An 18,722-nucleotide genomic window follows, 5' to 3' on the forward strand; every position below is an offset into this window, starting at 1 on the left:
GCTGAGGGGAGCAGAGGGCGAGACAGGAGAGGTCTGCAGCGCTGTGTGGGACCCTCACTGGCAGCCAGGGATGGAACCCGAGCTGCAGAGGCTGGGGGCAGCTTCACAGGCCAGCGCTCAACCGCTGTTCCACCAGGGGAGACCCTGATTTTTTTTTTTAATACACATTTGCATCAAACCCACTGAAATATTTCTTTCCCTAAACTGTGTAAGTTCAGAATTTGATATGTAGTTCATATTTCAATTCTTCATCTGTCATCTTATTTGCTGAATACTCAGTCTATTGAACTAGAGTCAATGGCCTCTTATCTGTCCTAGGGGAGAAAATGGTTTGGCAACTAAAAAATATGCTCAAATATTTGAATTTCTACCCTGAAAATAAACTTCAGATTTAAAATTAATTTCAAAGAGGGAGTTTCTTTCTCCCATATTTTCCCCATATTAAATAATTAAATATAAAGTCCAAATTTGATGCTATATAAATATAAGCTATTTTTACATAAACATAATTAAGGAAAGATGCAGCAGCTCTCTCTATATAAATACACATATACATATGCATATATAGAGTGTGTATATGTTTATAAACATGCTTATCTAGATCTAAATCTATATATGCAGGTTTTTTCATTTCTACATCCCTAATTCAGATGCAGATATACATTGTAATTACCTTTAAAACCAGCAGTATCTCTGATGAAATTGTTAGAAATCCAGCCAAGTATTTTCTTCAGAACATCTGATTTTTTAAATTGAACAGATGTCTGAGAATATTCTACTGGGGAAATGTAAAGAACAATGCAGGAAAGGAACTGTACCATTTGATAATAGTGAATAATGGTCGGCAGTCATACAAAAGAGACTTTGGCCTCATCCTTGTATTTCCTTATCTCCCATACCCTTGTGAAAACAGAAAGCTAAACATGGTATACTCTGTCACTTTTTGCACCTGCTATAATGTGAGCTATGTGTCTAACTCCTATTTGATTTCCCCATTTTTCTTCTGATACAGAAATTGAATTATGATGTACTTCCATTTGTGACTTCACAAATGCTATGAGCCCATCCTGCTCATAGCATCCCCAGGAAATAAAACGGGGAAATGAAATTTTTTTTTAGATAGAGATTTATTTTTTTTTTATACAAGTGCTGGGGTGCAGGCCAGATACACGGGAGGGTTAGAGGATTCACCAGAAACAGAGTGGGGAGCAGAACAGGCAGACTGATGAAATACACTGAGGGAAGCAGGGGCGAGGCAGGTGAGGTCTGCTATGCCATGTGGGATTCTCACCGGCTAGCCAGTATCGAACCCACGCTGTAGAGGCTGCAGAACAGCTTCACAGTGCGACGCTCAACTGCCTGTGCCACTGGGGAGGCCCAAGGAAAATTTTTGACAATACATTTTATGTTTAGACAAATTCAACCATATTAAGTTCTAATTGCTGAGATACTAGGAATGAGGAAATGGCAAAACAATGTTTAGCTAGCTATTGCTGAGTTCTCCAGTGTGGAAAGGTTGTGTTGAAACTTTTATCAATTAAGTAGCAACAACCAAAGTGAATTTATTTATTTATTTATTTTTAAATTTCATCATTGTTCATTTTTAAGCAATATTTGCTTCCCCTCACCCCCACAGATGTAGTCCCCATAGAGTTTCCTTCACCACTGCACCCATGCACCAGCAACTCAGTCCCCTGTGCACCTCACTCCCTCCCTCTGATCCCTCTCCATCCTCCCCCACTGCAGGATGTCTCTGATTTATAATTGTCTGTTTTTGCTTTGCTGTGTTTTGTACTGTTATTATTATTATTTTTTTACAATGATGTCTTATTTGCCAAAGTGAATTTATATCCTGGAATGCCATGTAGTATCTACATGAAGGAAAAAAAAATCTAGTTACTGACCTAATACCTTCCACAAAAAATTAGGTCAAAGCAGATAACTAACCTAATACAAAACATACAACCATAAATTAAACAGAAGATAATATGGGAGTAAATCTTAGTGACCTTGGGTTTGCCAATGAGTTTTTATATAAGCACCAAAAAGCATGATATGTGAAAGAAACAAAAAACATTAATAGAACTTAACCATTTAACAAAATTCAATTAAAATATGAAGCTTCCACTCTGTTAAAGGTGCTGTTAAGAAAAAGTCAAAAGACAGTTGGGTAATATTTTTTATAACATATATTTGAAACCGGATTTGAATCCAAAATAATACAAATAATTCTTAAAATTTACCAATGAGAAAATAAACAGCCCACTTAATAAAAGGGTAAAAATTCAAAATGGAAGTCAGAAATGATCCGATGGCATGTGAAAGTATCATGAAAAAAATGTTCAACATCATATGTTATTAGGAATTACAAGGTACCACTAATCATCTACCAGGAAACACAACATCAGTTATGCACAAGGATATATTCTTCTCAAAGAACTAAACATACTCTTACCATATGATCCAGCAATCATGCTCCTATGTATTAGCTCAAGTGAGTTCAAAACCTTATGTTCATAAAAACCTCCACATGCACGTTTGTTTAATTCATAGCTGTTCAAATTTGGAAATAACCAAAATGTCTTTCAATAGGTGAATTACAAATAAACTGCTATACCCATGCATTTAAATATTTTTAGTGATAAAAATAAATGTGGTGTCACACCATAAAAAAAATGGAAGAATTTTTAACACCTATCATTAAGTAAAGGAAACAAGCCTAAAAATGTACATGTATGATTTTAATTATATGGCTGTCCAAGAAAGACAAATCTATGCAGAGAACAAAAAGGATCAGTTATTGTCAGGGCTTGGAGAGACAGGGGGAAGAAAGAGTAGGTAAAGCATAGGAGATTTTTTTAGTGCAGTGAAACTATTCTGAAAGCAATCTGTATGAAACTGTAATGGTGGACACATGACATACATTTGTGAAAATTCACAGAACCATATAATGCAAAGACTAACATAAACTATGGAACTTAACTATTTTTCAATATTAGTTCACCAGTTGTAACACATGTTAAGAACAGGAACACCTTAAAAAAAAAAAAAAAACTCCCCTCATCAGTGTATTTCGTCAGTCTGCCTGTTCTGTTCCCTGCTCTGGCTCTGGTGAATTCTCTCACCCTCATGCACTTCTGACTGTACCCAATGCTTGTGTAAATAAATAAATAAATCTTAAAAAAAAAAAAAAAGAATAGGAACACTTTGTGTGTATTGGGAGTGGATTATATGGGAACTCTGTAGTTCCTGCTTGTTTTTTCTATACAGCAAAAACTATTTTTTTTTAAGATTTATTTATTTATTTATATAAGCACTGGGCACAGTCAGAAGCATGGGAGGGTGAGAGAATTCACCAGAGACAGAGCGGAGAGCAGAATAGGCAGACTGATAAAGTACGCTGCTGAGGGGAGCAGCGGGCAGCAGGAGAGGTCTGCGCCATGTGGGACCCTCCTCTGGTGGTCGGGGAGCAGCCGGGGATCGAACAGGCGCTGCAGAGGCTGCGGGCAGCTTCGCAGCCCAGTGCTTAACCGCTGCACCACAGGGGAGGCCCAACAAAAACTATTCTAAAAAATAAATTCTATTCATCTTGGAGAGTAAGTTTATATATTTATCATGTTCAATATTAAAGGTGATCCTTATACTGTATCCCTGATTTTCATCTCACTTTCAGATTCAACTTGACCCAAAAGTTTGATTATTAATGTGAAGTAAATACAAACAAGATTTCTTTTTCCAGAGTGATTATTTTTCTAACCATATCCACAGATACAGAATGAAAAGACTCAGGAATTCGGGAAGATGTTTAAGTTAGTCAAACAATATTGCAATTAGAAGACTAGTCATCCTCAGATACCTGTGCAGTGGAAACCTAACGTTGAGAACTAGGGTTCAGGGAAGAAAATGCTCCTGATGGATGCTTTCTTTCCTGAGGCTAGTTCCCAAGTTTTTTTTTTAATATTTATTTTTTTTACATCATTAATTTTTGGATAGTATTTGATTCCTCCCCTCAGGTATAGTCCCCATAGTTCTCCCACCACCATAACACTTGCAATCCATCACCACAGTCCTCTGTTTTGACCCCTGCCCTACTTCCTCCCCTGTTGTATGCCTCAGGTTAGCTACCAAGTTTTTCTAAGATTGATGATATAAGATAATGGGGTGAAATCATTGTTGTTAAAACACAGGGGAAAAGCATGTGAGAATTTAATGCTTAAGTACCAGGTATCATGCTAAAAATTTTATCCATATTTCATAGAGCACACAATAGACACCCTGACAGGTATACATTAACACATACATACACTGTCCTTGCCTGCCACACACATACACACAAACACACACAGTAAGTTTTATACACACACACACACACACACACACAAATATATGCCCCAAAATTTGAAAGAAGGAATTAAAGAGGGGGAAAGTGAAGCAAGATGAATTGTCAATTAAAGAAACTCTAAGATTTAAGTGAATTACATTTCGCCAAATTAAATTCAACCTTATTGCTATATGCATTCTGACTTTATTCAAGGTAAGTACCTTTATTCATGGTATGTTAATTTAAACTGGGTGTTTTTCAATTGAATAGAAAAAAAGTCATAGTATACAGTTTCCTTAATTTACAGATTAGTAATTACTCTTCTATTGGCACTGGCTGTTTTTTTAAGGATGATTTTAATTAGAAATTCTAATTAACTGTACACCACAATCATCTTTTTTGCTTCTTCATGAAATTACTCCTCATAAAGCAGGGTAAATGGAAACCAAGTTGCAATCAAAATGAGCTATAGATTAAGAAATAAGCATTGCAAATCTCGAAGCATCCACCAGAATTCAGGAGCTCTTTAAGCAAGCCTGGACCTATCTATATCTATGAGGTCATTGAGGTCACATTTAATGAATGATTTCATTATTTCAGTCACTGAATTAAATAGAATAAGTTAATTTGATCAAAGATAGTCACATTTTTAGTGACCTTGGAAAATTTTCTCAGATTTCCCAGGTGTTGGTTTCTCATTTGTAAAGCAGACAATGCTAATTGTACCTACCTCAAAGGGGTTTTATAAGTTAAATGCAGTAATAGACACAAAGATTCAGCACATTACTGATCCATTAAGCACCACTATATGCTGGTTATTATCGTTTGGTAGTGTAGTGTGGTTGGTTAAGAGAGTGAGATTTTATTTATTTTTTTTAAGATTCATTTTTATTTATTTATACAAGCACTGGGTACAGTCAGAAATGTGGGAGGGTGAGAGAATTCACCAGAGCCAGAGCGGGGAGCAGAATAGGCAGAAGACCGAAGACACTGCTGAGGGGAGCAGCGGGCGGCAGGAGAGGTCTGCGTGCCATGTGGGACCCTTGCCGGTGGCCGGGGATTGAACCGGCACTGCAGAGGCTGCGGGCAGCTTCGCAGCCCAGCACTCAACCCCTGCGCCACTGGGGAGGCCTGAGAGTCAGATTTTAAAATGTGATACAATGAGTTTATGTTCTGATTCTATTGGACATTGGGCTATTTAACTTCTCAGGATGTTTATTTACCCACCTGTAGAATTACTACATTTACTTTATATTACTATTGCAAAAATTAAATTGAAAGATATTTATAAATTATCAACTGTCTAAGTCAGGGTGGGCAAACTACAGGCAGTGGGGCCATTCCAGCTTGTTTTCTAAATTTTCTTTTGATAAAAAGAAAACTCATTTTGTTTACTTATGTCAAGTAGCCACACCAGAGATAATATGGCCAGCAAAGCCTAGAATACCTGGCCTTTTACAGAAAATATTTGCTGATACCTGGACTAAAATAGCAATTAAACTCAAAACATTCTTGTAAGAGTTTATACTGATATTTAACACTTAATTATTTCTAAATCTATAATCAAGTTGCTGTACAGTTTGTAATTTTCTCATTTTTTAATACTAGGTATAAAATATCTGATTGCATTAGTGGGTAAGATTTTAATGCAGGCTTACTACAGCACTGATCACCTTTACTGTAATGAATGCTTGTGCATCAATTACTTATTGGTCTTCGGTGGAAATGCTGGTTCTGTCTACCTCTATGAGAATATATGTAGAGTTGATGATGGTTGCCAGGGAATTATAGGCTTTCACTAGAGTTGTCTGTAATCAATTTATCATTAAAAAAACTTGGCAAGTAAATTTTGTAATGAAACTCTTTAATTTACAAAATCCACAGGAGAAAATGTTCAAATAAGAAAGACTGAAAGAAAATGAGCTATAAATCAGGTAAAGTTTAGCACAAAACTAATTTTATCAGGCATTATATATTTATGTTTTGTTGTTGAGAATAATGGTGCTAAGGAAGTGCTGTGTCAAAAATCCCAAAGTGTTTCTTATAATTCATCACAACTAGGTCACAATATCCTAAATATCCATAAGAAAACCTTAAAAGAGAGGAAATACTTTCCACTTTGCAATATCCTTCATGGAAATTTTTTTTTAACTCCCACAAGTCAATTGGATTAGTATTTCCTAAATATGAGGATAGTTTTGATATGATCTATCAGTGGTTTCTCTTCACAGACAAGTATTCAATAACAATGTTATATTCGACTTCACTTTTGCCTCCAGAGAAGTTTACTAAATTCTTCTGCTGGATATATTCAAATATGAGACCCTTTGATTAACTAGACATTTACAATGAATTCTGTACGGTTTGTTCCTATTTCTATTATATAAGACTTATTTAATTCAATTTAGCTAGAATACATTTTAAGCATGCTGTTTGCTTGTTTCTTTGCTCCGGTGTTATGCTAGGCACTAGGATGGCGAGATTTCAATACGGCACTTGCCTTTAACTAACCTAATACAGACTTTAGAACAAAAGTTATGTTCACCATTTTGAAATAAGGGATACTTTTAAAGCCGAACCAGAGGAATACATTAGATAATCTTGGTATACAAAGAATGATGTATTGCATTCCAAAATAGTGTCATTCAGAGAAAATTTTGGCAAGAATGCTGTATTTAATCAGACCCTGTGGATGCTAAAACTAACAAGGTTGAAATAGGGGGATAAATAAAAAAGACAAAAACCATTAAACAAAACATAGAATTAGGAAATATGAGATTCATTGAGATGGAGAAAATAGAATGAGCTGAGATATGGGTATCATTGGAAGAAATGCTATTCAGATGATCAAGGGCATCGGTCTTCTGAAAAATAAAGCACGAGCACAAATAGGGATGGATAATTGTTTTCTGACTAATGAACAAGCTTATGTCCTAAGGTACTGCTGTTGTGACAGTTCATAAGATAAAAATATCAGGAAATTTGCCACTTTTCCAGGGACTTAGAATATTTATCAACTATAGTATAGAACTTCCAATGGTAGAGTGAACACAAAAGATTGTCACCTACAATGTCTAGTTCTTCCAAATAACATGGGAAAAATTTGTGAGAGGTTATTATACAAGATTTTATTTTTTATAGTTCTCCAGCTATGGTCCCTCACATATTTAATCATAACAGCATGCCTTTTATTCTTTTATTCCAGTCAGAAACTAAAAACACCTAGTTAAATGTTTCTACTGTTTTTTTCTGAAAAGCCCAAGTTCATTGCGAAGATTACAAGACCAAGAGAGAGGGAAGAAAATACTTTTTTAAGGCACCAAAAAAGAAAAACTCCATTAAAATAGCGAGGAAAGAGGGCCTCCCCTGGTTGAGCGCTGGGCTGCGAAGCTGCCCGCAGCCTCTGCAGCACCGGTTCGATCCCCGGCTACCGGCGAGGGTCCCACATGGCATGACAGATCTCTCCTGCCGCGCCCGCTGCTCCCCTCAGCAGTGTGCTTAATCAGTCTGCCTGTTCTGTTCCCCGCTCTGGCTCTGGTGAATTCTCTCACCCTCCCATGCTTCTGACTGTACCCAGTGCTTGTATATATAAATAAATCTTTTTTTTTTTTAAAGAAAATTAAAAAAAAAATAGCGAGGAAAGAAAAGCACATGAGTGATTAAGGCTACACTTAACTTAGAATCAAGTAGACTTCTTCATACCACAGCAATGCAGAGTCCTTAGAACAACTTTTGATCCTCCTCATTTTTGTAAAAAGGACACAGAGGTCCAGAAGTTCATTAATTTATTTACAAACATTTATTGAGTATCACCTACACATGAGGGACAGTTTCAGGTTCTTGGCATACATATCCATTAATATGTAATGAGAAAGAGTTAAAAAGTGCACTGTTGAAAATTATTTACCTTAAAAATCAGAGGACATAAATAAAATGCAAATTTTCTGACTTCAAAAATTTCTGCTCTTTCGATTAACCTATATTGCCCTTTAGATTTTGGCCCCATAGCAGATGTTAATATAAGATTTTATAGTGTAGACCTATAAAGGAACTGTCGAAGGAGCAATGTCATCAGACCAATTTATCTATACCAGAAATCTGATCACATCGATCCTACTTAAAATTCTTCAATGACTCTCTGCTGTATTCAGCACAACATTTAAGTACACACACAACACTTCATAAATTGGAACCTAACCAAGTGTACACACTTCACAATTATTGTTTGTCTTTCTCCCTATGTACCCTGTTCTCCCAAAAAGCAATTTAAGACTTCTAAGTCCTCCAAGTCTTCCATAACTGTTTTCTAATTAGAATGCCTATCTCTACTCGTTTGTAAACTTTACAAATGCATATGCACACATCATGTTTCTTGTCAGGGAAGTCTTCTTTGTCTTACATTACACTTGCTTTGGTCCCTTCTTCCTGAAAGTCCTAGATATTTCAGCTCTTAAACAGGTTGTGTTGTATGTCAGTATTTGCTCCAGTCTTTGAGCTCCATAAATTAAGGGTATTTATCTGTGGGTCCTTGTAGTCTTTATCTGTGCATCCTTTACCTGCGGTCTAGTTAGTATATGACAATTATATGTTGTATATGCAACTGAACTCTGGAAATGGCTATATAAATAATATAAAGAGTTACTTATTATGGAGGGATGCCAATTGAGAGATGTTTCAAATTAAATCTCAAAATATTGAAATGGGGAAAGATAAACTTGTGGAAAACTTTTAGCACAGATGCCAAAAGTCATCTCCTCTGGGAATTTGGGGTGAGGGAAAAGTTTCAGGAAATGTATATAGCTTGATTAACATACCTATTGCAAACAGACTTTCAAAAATAAAACCAACATTTTCTCAAAATTGTGTCAAAACTCCACTTAAAATGAAAGAATAGGCGATCCTCTGAGAGGCTGCCTTAAAAAGCAGTGTCATCTTTGCCCTAGGATCAGCTGTGGGTCCCTACAAAGGGAAATGAAGTAGATTCAGGCAGCACATACAATTCTACTTTTCACTCAAGATTCAGCAACATCCACCAAGATCAAGGAAAAAGAAAATCTCATATCCCATATTCGTACCCATCCATCCTTCCTTTGCCAAGTCTGTTTCTGTCTTCTAGTTTTCTAGTTACAATCCTATTCCATATTCCTTAATGCATTTGTGACTGGCAGCTGCCTGTCTAATGAGATCCTCATTCTCCACCTCCCCCTGGTTGGACAAGCTGCACCTTGGCATCAAATTGAATGCCAGATAAGCAGAATTCTTATATGTGCAATTAAAAGTCACTGGAGTGGAGATAACAGCATCCTATGGTTAGTTGAATAATTCATGGCAAAATGTCCTCTCTTTATTCATAGCTCTTTACACCCTTGACTTGTTAAGCAGCTAGCACTCACACCAAGAGCTGGTTTTGGCTGCGACATTTCTTAAGCAACTCCTCTGATCAGGTATTTACATTTTTTACATGATTTTTATTGGAACTGCTAGAAAAATAAAAAGGAAAGATGAGGACAAAACATGATGAAAAAAAAGAAGCCTAACGATACTTGGACAAACCACATTCTAGGTTTTATTTTTTTTTAATGAGTACTTGAAATTCTACATGCAGGGACTATCTTCCAGTGTTTAAATCATTTATATCTGACTGTTTTTCACTTGGTCACTTATTATTAAAGCAGCAATCACAGTTTTAAAATTCTATCCTTTATTTGAAAGTTAAGGGTAGTGGACAAAAAAATAATGTCAAATCAAAGGAGGTGTAGCTATAAACTAATAGTACAGAGAATACACAAAAATGAAAATGGAATACAAGTGAAGACATTTATTTCATTTCAGGGTCTATAACTGAATTCAACTTAAATACCTCTAAATAAACCATCAACTTTGAAGAATAATATAATTCTTTCACAAAATGATTGAAGTTGCCTTCAATTTTAGGAGAAAAATCCTAAAATACCAACCACTTCCTCATGGGATAATTAGAAAATTAATAAGGATGAATTCAATATGTATGAACATAGGAAGAAGTGAAAAAAAATGCTGAAGGCAACAGTTCAAATAAAGGTGGAGAATTTGTACAATATAACATGTGTAATATAGGATTCACTTTTCTAAAGGGAAGAAGAAATTAAAAATCTTTAGCTGCAGAAATTTTTATAAAAAGATAGGAGTTAAAATAGTTTAATAAGGCTTTTTTATTTACTTAGTAAAATATTTAACAGTGTAAAGATATTCAAAAGAAAAAAAAATTGTTAATCTTCCTTGACTTCCCACCTACCCATTTCCAAATATGGTCATTTTCACAAATTGGATGAAATGAACTTGGTAGATATTTACAGAACATTCCAACCCCAAAACACCAGAATATACATTCTTTTCAAGTGCTCACAGAAAATTCTCAAGATTAAATCATATGTTAGGACACAAAACAAATCTTAATAAATTTATGCAGGCTGAAATGTATCAAGCATCTTTTAGGATCATAATGATGTAAAGCAAGAAAATTACAGGTTCAACTTCTTTAATGAACACAGATGCAAAACTGGACGTAGGATATAAATAGATAACAAAATTCTAGCTAAAAAATTCAATAATATTATAAATACTCACACACCATTATCATGTCAAATTTATTGCAGGGATGCAAGGATGGTCTAATATCAATAAGAGGTATACCACATCAACAAAAAGAATGACAAATGATATATGTTCATTTCAACAGATGCAAAAAATATGTTCATTATCCCTTATTATTAAAATAATGCAAATAAAAATAACTTTGAGATATTACCTCACTCCTGTGAGAAAGGCTATTATCCAAAAATGCCAGAAACATACTGAAGAGAATGTGGAAAGAATAGAACCCCTGGTGGTTTCATTGCTGGTGAATTATAAATGGATGCAGCCATTATAGAAAGCACAATGGAGATTCCTCAAAAAAAAAAAAAAAAAAGAAAGAAAATAGAAATCCCACACGATCAATTTATCTTATTACTGGGAGTTTCCCTGAAACATACAAAAACACTAATTTGAAGAGAAATGTGTACCAGCATGTTTCCTGCAGCACTATTCACAACAGCCAAGACTTGGAAAGAGACTAAGTGCTCATCAGCTGAAGAATGGATAAAGAAGATGTGGCATATATACACAATGGAATATTGTATTCAACTGTTAAAAAAGAAGATGAAATTCTGCAACAACTTTGATAAACTTAGAGGAAATTTGCTTAGTGAAATGATATGGAGGCAGATAAACACTGTATAATTTCATTCATGTGTTGTACATATAGAAACAGAAGAACCAAAAAAAATAATTTTTAGACTATAAGAAATAACAAAAAATTAAAATCCATAATTTATAACCCCCAGTACAATGACCAGTATGATACGGGGTTGCTTCCTCATTTAATTCATCATTATTTATGAAATTCCTATGAGTAAGTCACTCCTAAGAGGGATGACACAGATTATTTAGGTATAGACCATACCTTTAGAATTTTTCCAGGATAGTGTCTGTATTCTAATAACTGAAATAAATAAATAACCTTGGTTTAAATAGTATAATGAATGTTCATGGACTATTTCTATGAAAGTTTATAATGAAAATTTAAAACATTTTAAAGTGATGGTCAGATGTATTCGAAGGTGTTATGGCATATGAAGTTTATGTAAAGGCATTTATGTTGAAGTAATAAAAAGACAAAGAAATAGGGCCTCCCCAGTGGCGCAGCGTTTGAGCACTGGGTTGCGAAGCTGCCCATGGCCTCCGCGGCGCCCGGTTCGATCCCCGGCTGCTCCCCGGCCACAGGAGGAGGGTCCCACATGGCGCACAGACCTCTTCTGCCGCCCGCTGCTCCCCTCAGCAGTGTACTTTGGTCCTTCTGCCTGCTCTGTTCCCTCTCTGGCTCTGGTGAATTCTCTCACCCTCCTGCGCTTCTGACTGTACCTAGTGCTTGTATAAATAAATAAATAAATCTTAAAAAAAAAAAAGACAAAGAAATAAACATAAACAATAGATTGAGGGCCTCCCTGGTGGCGCAGCGGTTGAGCGCTGGGCTGTGAAGCTGCTCCCAGCCTCTGCAGCACCAGTTCAATCCCCAGCTGCCGGGCGAGGGTCCTACATGGTGCGCAGACCTCTCCTGCTGCCCGTTGTTCCCCTCAGCAGTGGATTTCGTCACTCTGCCTGCTCTGCTCCCCGCTCTGGCTCTGGTGAATTCTCTCACACTCCCACACTTCTGAATGTGCCCAGTGCTTTTATAAATAAATAAATAAATCTTAAAAAAAAAACAAAAAACAATAGATTGATAGGAAAAGCAAATGCCCAGCTTGGATAGATCACAGGTAAAGTGAAGAGAAATAGTAGAAGCTGTAGAGAAGTCTACTTAGGGTTTATATCATGAGGGGTGTTAATGAGTAGTTTGAACATTAAAAGGAAGGTAAATTAAATCCAATAAAATAGTTTGAACAGAGAAATGAATAAGAGTATGCTTTGATAATAATTAGAACATAAAAATATGCTAGACACTCTGTATAGATGTTACCATTGCCTAGCAATATGTCCAACTCATCTTTCTGAACATACAGAAAGAGTGTACTTCTCAACCCTCTTGAAGATAGGAATGGCCAAGTAAATTGGTCTGATCAATAACATATGTCAGAAGTAATGGTTACCACCTGCAGGTGGTAATTTAAGAATAGATAAATCTTTGGATTCTCTTCTCTAGCCAAATCTGTCAGACTGAAAATGGAGAATCAACTGAATTAATCTGTAGATATTTTGTAGGTGAGAAATAAGCTTTTTTTTTTTTAAAGTCAATTATTTTATTAAGGAAGATAAATTACTTGAATGTTATCTAGTTGTAGGCAGTAGAAAGAAACATGTTAGAAGTTAGATTTGCTGCCCCATGAATACTGAGAACCCAGACTTTCTGAACTCCTCCATGGCTTGATTTCACATGGGTCACTTTCCATTCAGAGGATTCTGGAGATAGGATTCTTTCAGCTATCAAGTAAGAGTCTTTAGATCTTCTCTTAGGTATCCAATGAAAATATAATCTTATTTTTCAGATTCCTCTGCAGGATTAAAAATTCTCTTTCTCATTGCATTGCCATGCTCCCTGCTCTTGGTCCTTTTTTCCATGTACTCTTTCTTCAAGCATTTTCTCATCTCCCGGTCAAGATCATTGCAATGGCCAAAAAATTTCAGAATGCTGTGATTTTTGTGACATTCCTTAAGCAAGTTAATCAAGACGTTGCATTCTTCAGTGTGCAAGTGTGGAGATAAGTCAGGATGCATCTTTAGGTGAAGGTGATGGAGCACAGCAGAACAAACCCAACACGCGGCCACTCCGGGAGAAATAAGCTTTTATTTTATTAACACCTGAATATTTTGTCTTGTCTGTTACTGCAGCAAGACATAATCTAAGACTGATTGTACACAATCATCAGTGCTTTCAATGAGTTCACTAAAATATAGTTGATAATCAATTACTAGATAGCACATTACTATTACACAACATTTCGCTGTTTATACACCATTGATAAATAACAATTGTCCAACAAATGTTATGTCTTCCATATCTTTGCCTTTTTCATCAATTTTCAGGCATGCTGCCAGAACTTACAATGACCCAGCAATTAAAGATTTATTAGCTGTTACAGCAAGGATCTAGCTATGGCTTGCATCTGTTCTAATTCTTTTTTACATTATGTGCCAATTATAAAATATTTCCATTATCACTCTGCTTTTAAAATGAATGAGATTTTATTACCTACCACTTAATAGATGATAAAATTAAGGATAAAAGAAAAGAAAATTATACAACATTGCAGGCTGTTTCACTTTTAGAACTTATAAGCTTAACTTAAATAGTCTCCAGTTTTCAGTACACATTGGTGGCTGCATAAGAAGAGGTGCTAGAAGAAAGCAAGATATATATGAGTCTATTAATTACTACAAAGGTGAAATGTGAAGACCTTCATTAAGGAAAAAAAAAAAAAACATTTGGGATGGTAAAAAATAGTTACCTGTAAAGACATATTTGGAAGCAGTCTTAACAGGATTTAAGAAGATTTGATGAAGAGGAAAGATTTGATTAGGGTTTCAGAGATGGTAAAGAGGATAGTAGAATCATTGAGAAATAGAAATATCATGCACAGAAGATTGATTTGCATATATTTGTCTCAACATATTATCTCCCAAGCTGAACTATGATAGTAAACAAAACAAATATCAAGTGCAAATGCTTGTCTACACAGAAGAGATTTATGAGAAGCATCATAATGCTCATACATACCTGGGAATGCATGTTTATGTAAACCAACTCATTGTTTACATAGCCACTCAAGTCACTGAAGTTTTACTGTGGTTAGTGCATATTTCTCCAATTCAAGCATCTTTACTGCAGAATCTGGCTTGGTAAATTTGTTATTTAAATTTCATAAACCACAATTATTAATCATTGGAATTTCAGACTAAGATCTGGGTTTGCCCTTTAATTCATTAACCTCTCAGAGCCTGAGAGGTTAAGAGAGTGCTATGCATTCCAAATATCAAGGAAGAAAATACTTCCAACATTTCCTTATAGTTAGGATGAGGTTATATGTCCTTATAGTCAGTAATGTAACAGGAAGCGATACCTCATTTCCACTATGAAGTATATAGGATTGGTGGGCCTTCAGCCTCTCCCTCCTCCCTTTAAAAGTGACCATGGGGGAGGCATGAGAGGAAAGTAGCTTGGATTCTTAAAGAACCTCTTGTAGGATATTTGGTGTGAGAAGTCACCAAACCTTCAGCAATTCTATGTAAACAAGAAATAAACTGCCTTATTGTTATGCCACTAAAATGTTGGAATTTATTTGTTACCATAGTGGAACAAAACACACTGTGAGTGATTATCTTGTATTGACCTAAACAACCTCTACTAACAAGGTCTATTATGTTTTCACAAGGATACTTTTTTTTTACCTAGAAGTTTCTTCAGTTTATTGATTTAATATCTACCACCAGGTAACTTAATGTATCAGTTCTAGTTCTATTTTGTACAATCAAAATACCACACCATTATAAAAACAAAAAAATACATTCATGTGACTATCTCCTATATTTTCTTTCCTTTTAAAATCTAAGGTGATCAGAGTGTTTGGGGACGGAAATGTGTCTTCTCAATATTTTTTTCTCCTTTACTAAATCAATAAGTAATTTACAATTTTCTAAGCCAAACTATAATGTTGGAAATTTTCCTAAAACTTTAGTTTCTGACTCTATATCTATACATATATTTTTATTTGCCACATTTTTTTAAAATATAGAAAAATGCATCTTCATTTCTTCACTGTTCCAATGCCTTAGATCATGCATTTGTTATTCTACAGTTTATTATGAATGAAGCTTTTCTTCTTTTCTCAGAACTCACTCTCAGAATATATATATATATTATATATATATATAATGCACATCTATATTTCTCCAAAAAGTAAAATAAAATGAAATTGTTAAAATAGTTTCAACTAAGGGCCTCCCCTGGTGGTGCAGTGGTTGAGCACTGGACTCCGAAGCTGCCCACAGCCTCTGCAGCGCTGGTTCAATCCCCAGCTGCCTGCGAGGGTCCCACATGGTGCGAGAGACCTCTCCCGCCATGCCTGCTGCTCCCCTCAGCAGTGTATTTTGTCAGTCTGCCTGTTCTGTTCCCCCCTCTGGCTCTGGTGAATTCTCTCACCCTCCAGCGCTTCTGACTGTACCCAGTGCTTCTATAAATAAATAAAAATAAATCTTTATTAAAAAAATAGTTTCAACTAAAATCTCTCATATAAAAGACAAAATAAAACAGTTTAAAGGAAACATACTTGCCATTTTTCCTGGTATTATAAGCCAAATTATGAAGATAAGAAAAACAGTTAAATTTTATTTGGAACTTTATTAAGTCCCACACACTAATAAAAATTAGTCCTACATATTTTATTCATTTATAACAATAGTAGCAATGTAGAAACTCTTCACCTTATTTTGTGGAAGAAACTGTGTCACTTGCCCATGCACTCCATAGCTATTGTAATAATCAATGTAGCAGAACAAAGGGAAATTCAACTCACACCTTGTTCTCAAACCCACGCTTTTAAAACCCGCATCATAATATCTCTTAGGAGAAGCCTTGAATTTTTTGTTAGTTTGTTTTTTGGCTGTTTGCTTATTTCTTGCCCTGGACCTGGAGTGCCTTTCCTATCACAATAAAATTGTATCCTTTCCCTTGCTGAAATACTTGTCTTGAGTTAGAAATTAATGGCACTTTAATGTGACCTGAAGCAAATCATCTGTAGGGCGCAACATCAAGAACTTTCCTAGTTTCATGGTATTGAAGACAGACATATAATCTTAGGTCTCTGATCTAAGAGTGTCACTGAATCTAAGAGTGTCACTGCCCATCATAAACCAAAAACAAAATAGAAAACAATGGAGCTTGATAGGTGTCTGCTACACTGCTTGCATTAGTCCCCTGGGGAATGAGCTACAAGCCAGCATCTTACTTAACTGCTATGTGTGACAGTAACGTGGCAACTACATTACTCTATAGCAACCATAGTTTATGCTTTCAGAAAACACATCCTTAAAGACAGAGGCAGGAACAGCATTGGTTCCATAAAGATCAGGTATACTATGTTTATTTCTTTGGTTATCTCAATAGGGGTAAAGAATGGAGGTCAAGGTATTATTCAAAAATCATAGTAATGGGCCTCCCCTGGTGGTGCAGGTGGTTGAGCACAGCACTGAGAAGCTGTCAGCAGCCTCTGCAGTGCCAGTTTGATCCCGGATAGCTGGCGAGGGTCCCACATGGTGCGGCAGACCTCTTCTGTCTCGCCCGCTGCTCCCCTCAGCAGTGTATTTCTCCTGTTGTTCCCCACTCTGTCTCCGGTGAATCCTCTCATCCTCCCGCACATCTGGCCTGTACTCCAGTTCTTGTATGAATAAATAAATCTTAAAAAAAAAAAATCATAGTAACTACAACCTGTCTCCCCAGGATGAACATCCTGAGAGAGTTGTTTGCAGCCTGGCTCCCATTAACTATATACTAAATGAGGGAGTTAGGGTCCAATGAGTCATTTGCTGGTTGTTAACAGCCAAGTGAAATCCTCCATTAGCCCTCTATGTACTAAGGCTATCATGCCAAGAAGATCAAAGACATAAGGGAAGGGGAATAAAGATTGTCTGTATTAACCTATCGCTATCTGACTTGCCTACCTGACATTTCACCCAGTATTTTACACTCAAGTCTTCTACACAGTGTATAGTCTCCCATATGCTCACATTATTCTATGTTGCTTTCATTCTTTCTGATGTTCCTTTTGCCTGGAATGCCTTTCTACCTCTAATCAATATGGCAAATGCCTAATGAGCCATCAGCTTTCTGTGGTTTCTTTCTGAACATTGCTCCCAACAGTGTTCACTGTGCCCCCTAGCACACTGTATTGAAGTCATCTAAGCACACAGAATAGGCGTTGCTCTCCTCTGCAGGATCTCACTAGAAACTGGCACCAAGGAGGTACTCAACAGAGTAGGGAATGAAAGAAAGAATGCACAAATTAGGAAAGTGAGTTTTCTTTTGGCATTCTTTTTGATTTACAGAGAGGACTCCTGTTGAGTTATGAAGGTAGTGAGCACTCAGAGAATGGAAACTCATAACAAAGAACACATCCCCATATATTTCCCTCCCTTAGTAGTAATAGTTCTGAGGTATCAGGTTACCAGCACAAGAGAATCCTATTGTGGAAAATCAATTTTCTTAAGAGCAGCAAGCTAGAGGAGTTACAAGCTAAGAATTTCCATTTCTGCTTGCGAAAGACAGAAATTCAGGCATGGAGTCACTTAAGAGAGTTCCAAAGCAGATGTTTCATTTAGTTGAAAGTTTGTTGAAAAACCTTGAAACTCACGGATTAAATATATTTCATTAGTTCTCAAAGATGTACCCAATCTTAGTGCATTTACACATGACAAGACTTTAACTCTCTTCCAAATGCACATCAAATAATATTAACTGGCAACCAGCTAAGAGATGGGACAGTGATCAAGATATCATGGAAAACCCCAGGTCTTGCACCTTGTATGCTTTTTCCAGCCTTTTTCTTACAAATACCCTTGGGAAAGGGTGCATTGGAATGTCCAATCAAAGTAGAATTTCTAAAGCAACATTTGAATTTAAATAGACTATGAAATACAAGTTTTAATCAACTCAGGAGAGGCTCCATCCAAAGAAATATGGAAAATGAATCAACAGACAATATAATTATGCAAAGTAATATCACTGACAGGCTCAGCTCAAGCATTTATAAACATTTTTTTCTTTTTCCAAATGAACTTCTGATTCAGAGGATGAGATATCATTTATCAGTTGTTTATCCAAAGAATATATTCA

At 36.0% G+C, this 18,722-nt stretch overlaps 2 protein-coding genes across 2 annotated transcripts in view; both read right to left on the minus strand.

Annotated features, from left to right (window-relative positions):
* Nucleotides 1-18,722, minus strand: part of NRG3 (neuregulin 3) — a 902,987-nt gene that overhangs the window by 351,711 nt on the left and 532,554 nt on the right. The gene's annotated exons all lie outside the window — the stretch shown is intronic.
* LOC119233446 (COX assembly mitochondrial protein 2 homolog) lies at nucleotides 13,136-13,665 on the minus strand. The gene has a single exon (XM_037495814.2). It carries the CDS (start codon nucleotides 13,610-13,612, stop codon nucleotides 13,373-13,375), a length of 240 nt encoding a protein of 79 aa, XP_037351711.1. The 5' UTR covers nucleotides 13,613-13,665; the 3' UTR covers nucleotides 13,136-13,372.

Source organism: Talpa occidentalis, unplaced genomic scaffold, assembly GCF_014898055.3.
Source record: "Talpa occidentalis isolate TD23 unplaced genomic scaffold, MPIMG_talOcc4v2.1 talOcc4.8, whole genome shotgun sequence".
In the NCBI taxonomy this organism is placed as follows: domain Eukaryota; kingdom Metazoa; phylum Chordata; class Mammalia; order Eulipotyphla; family Talpidae; genus Talpa; species Talpa occidentalis.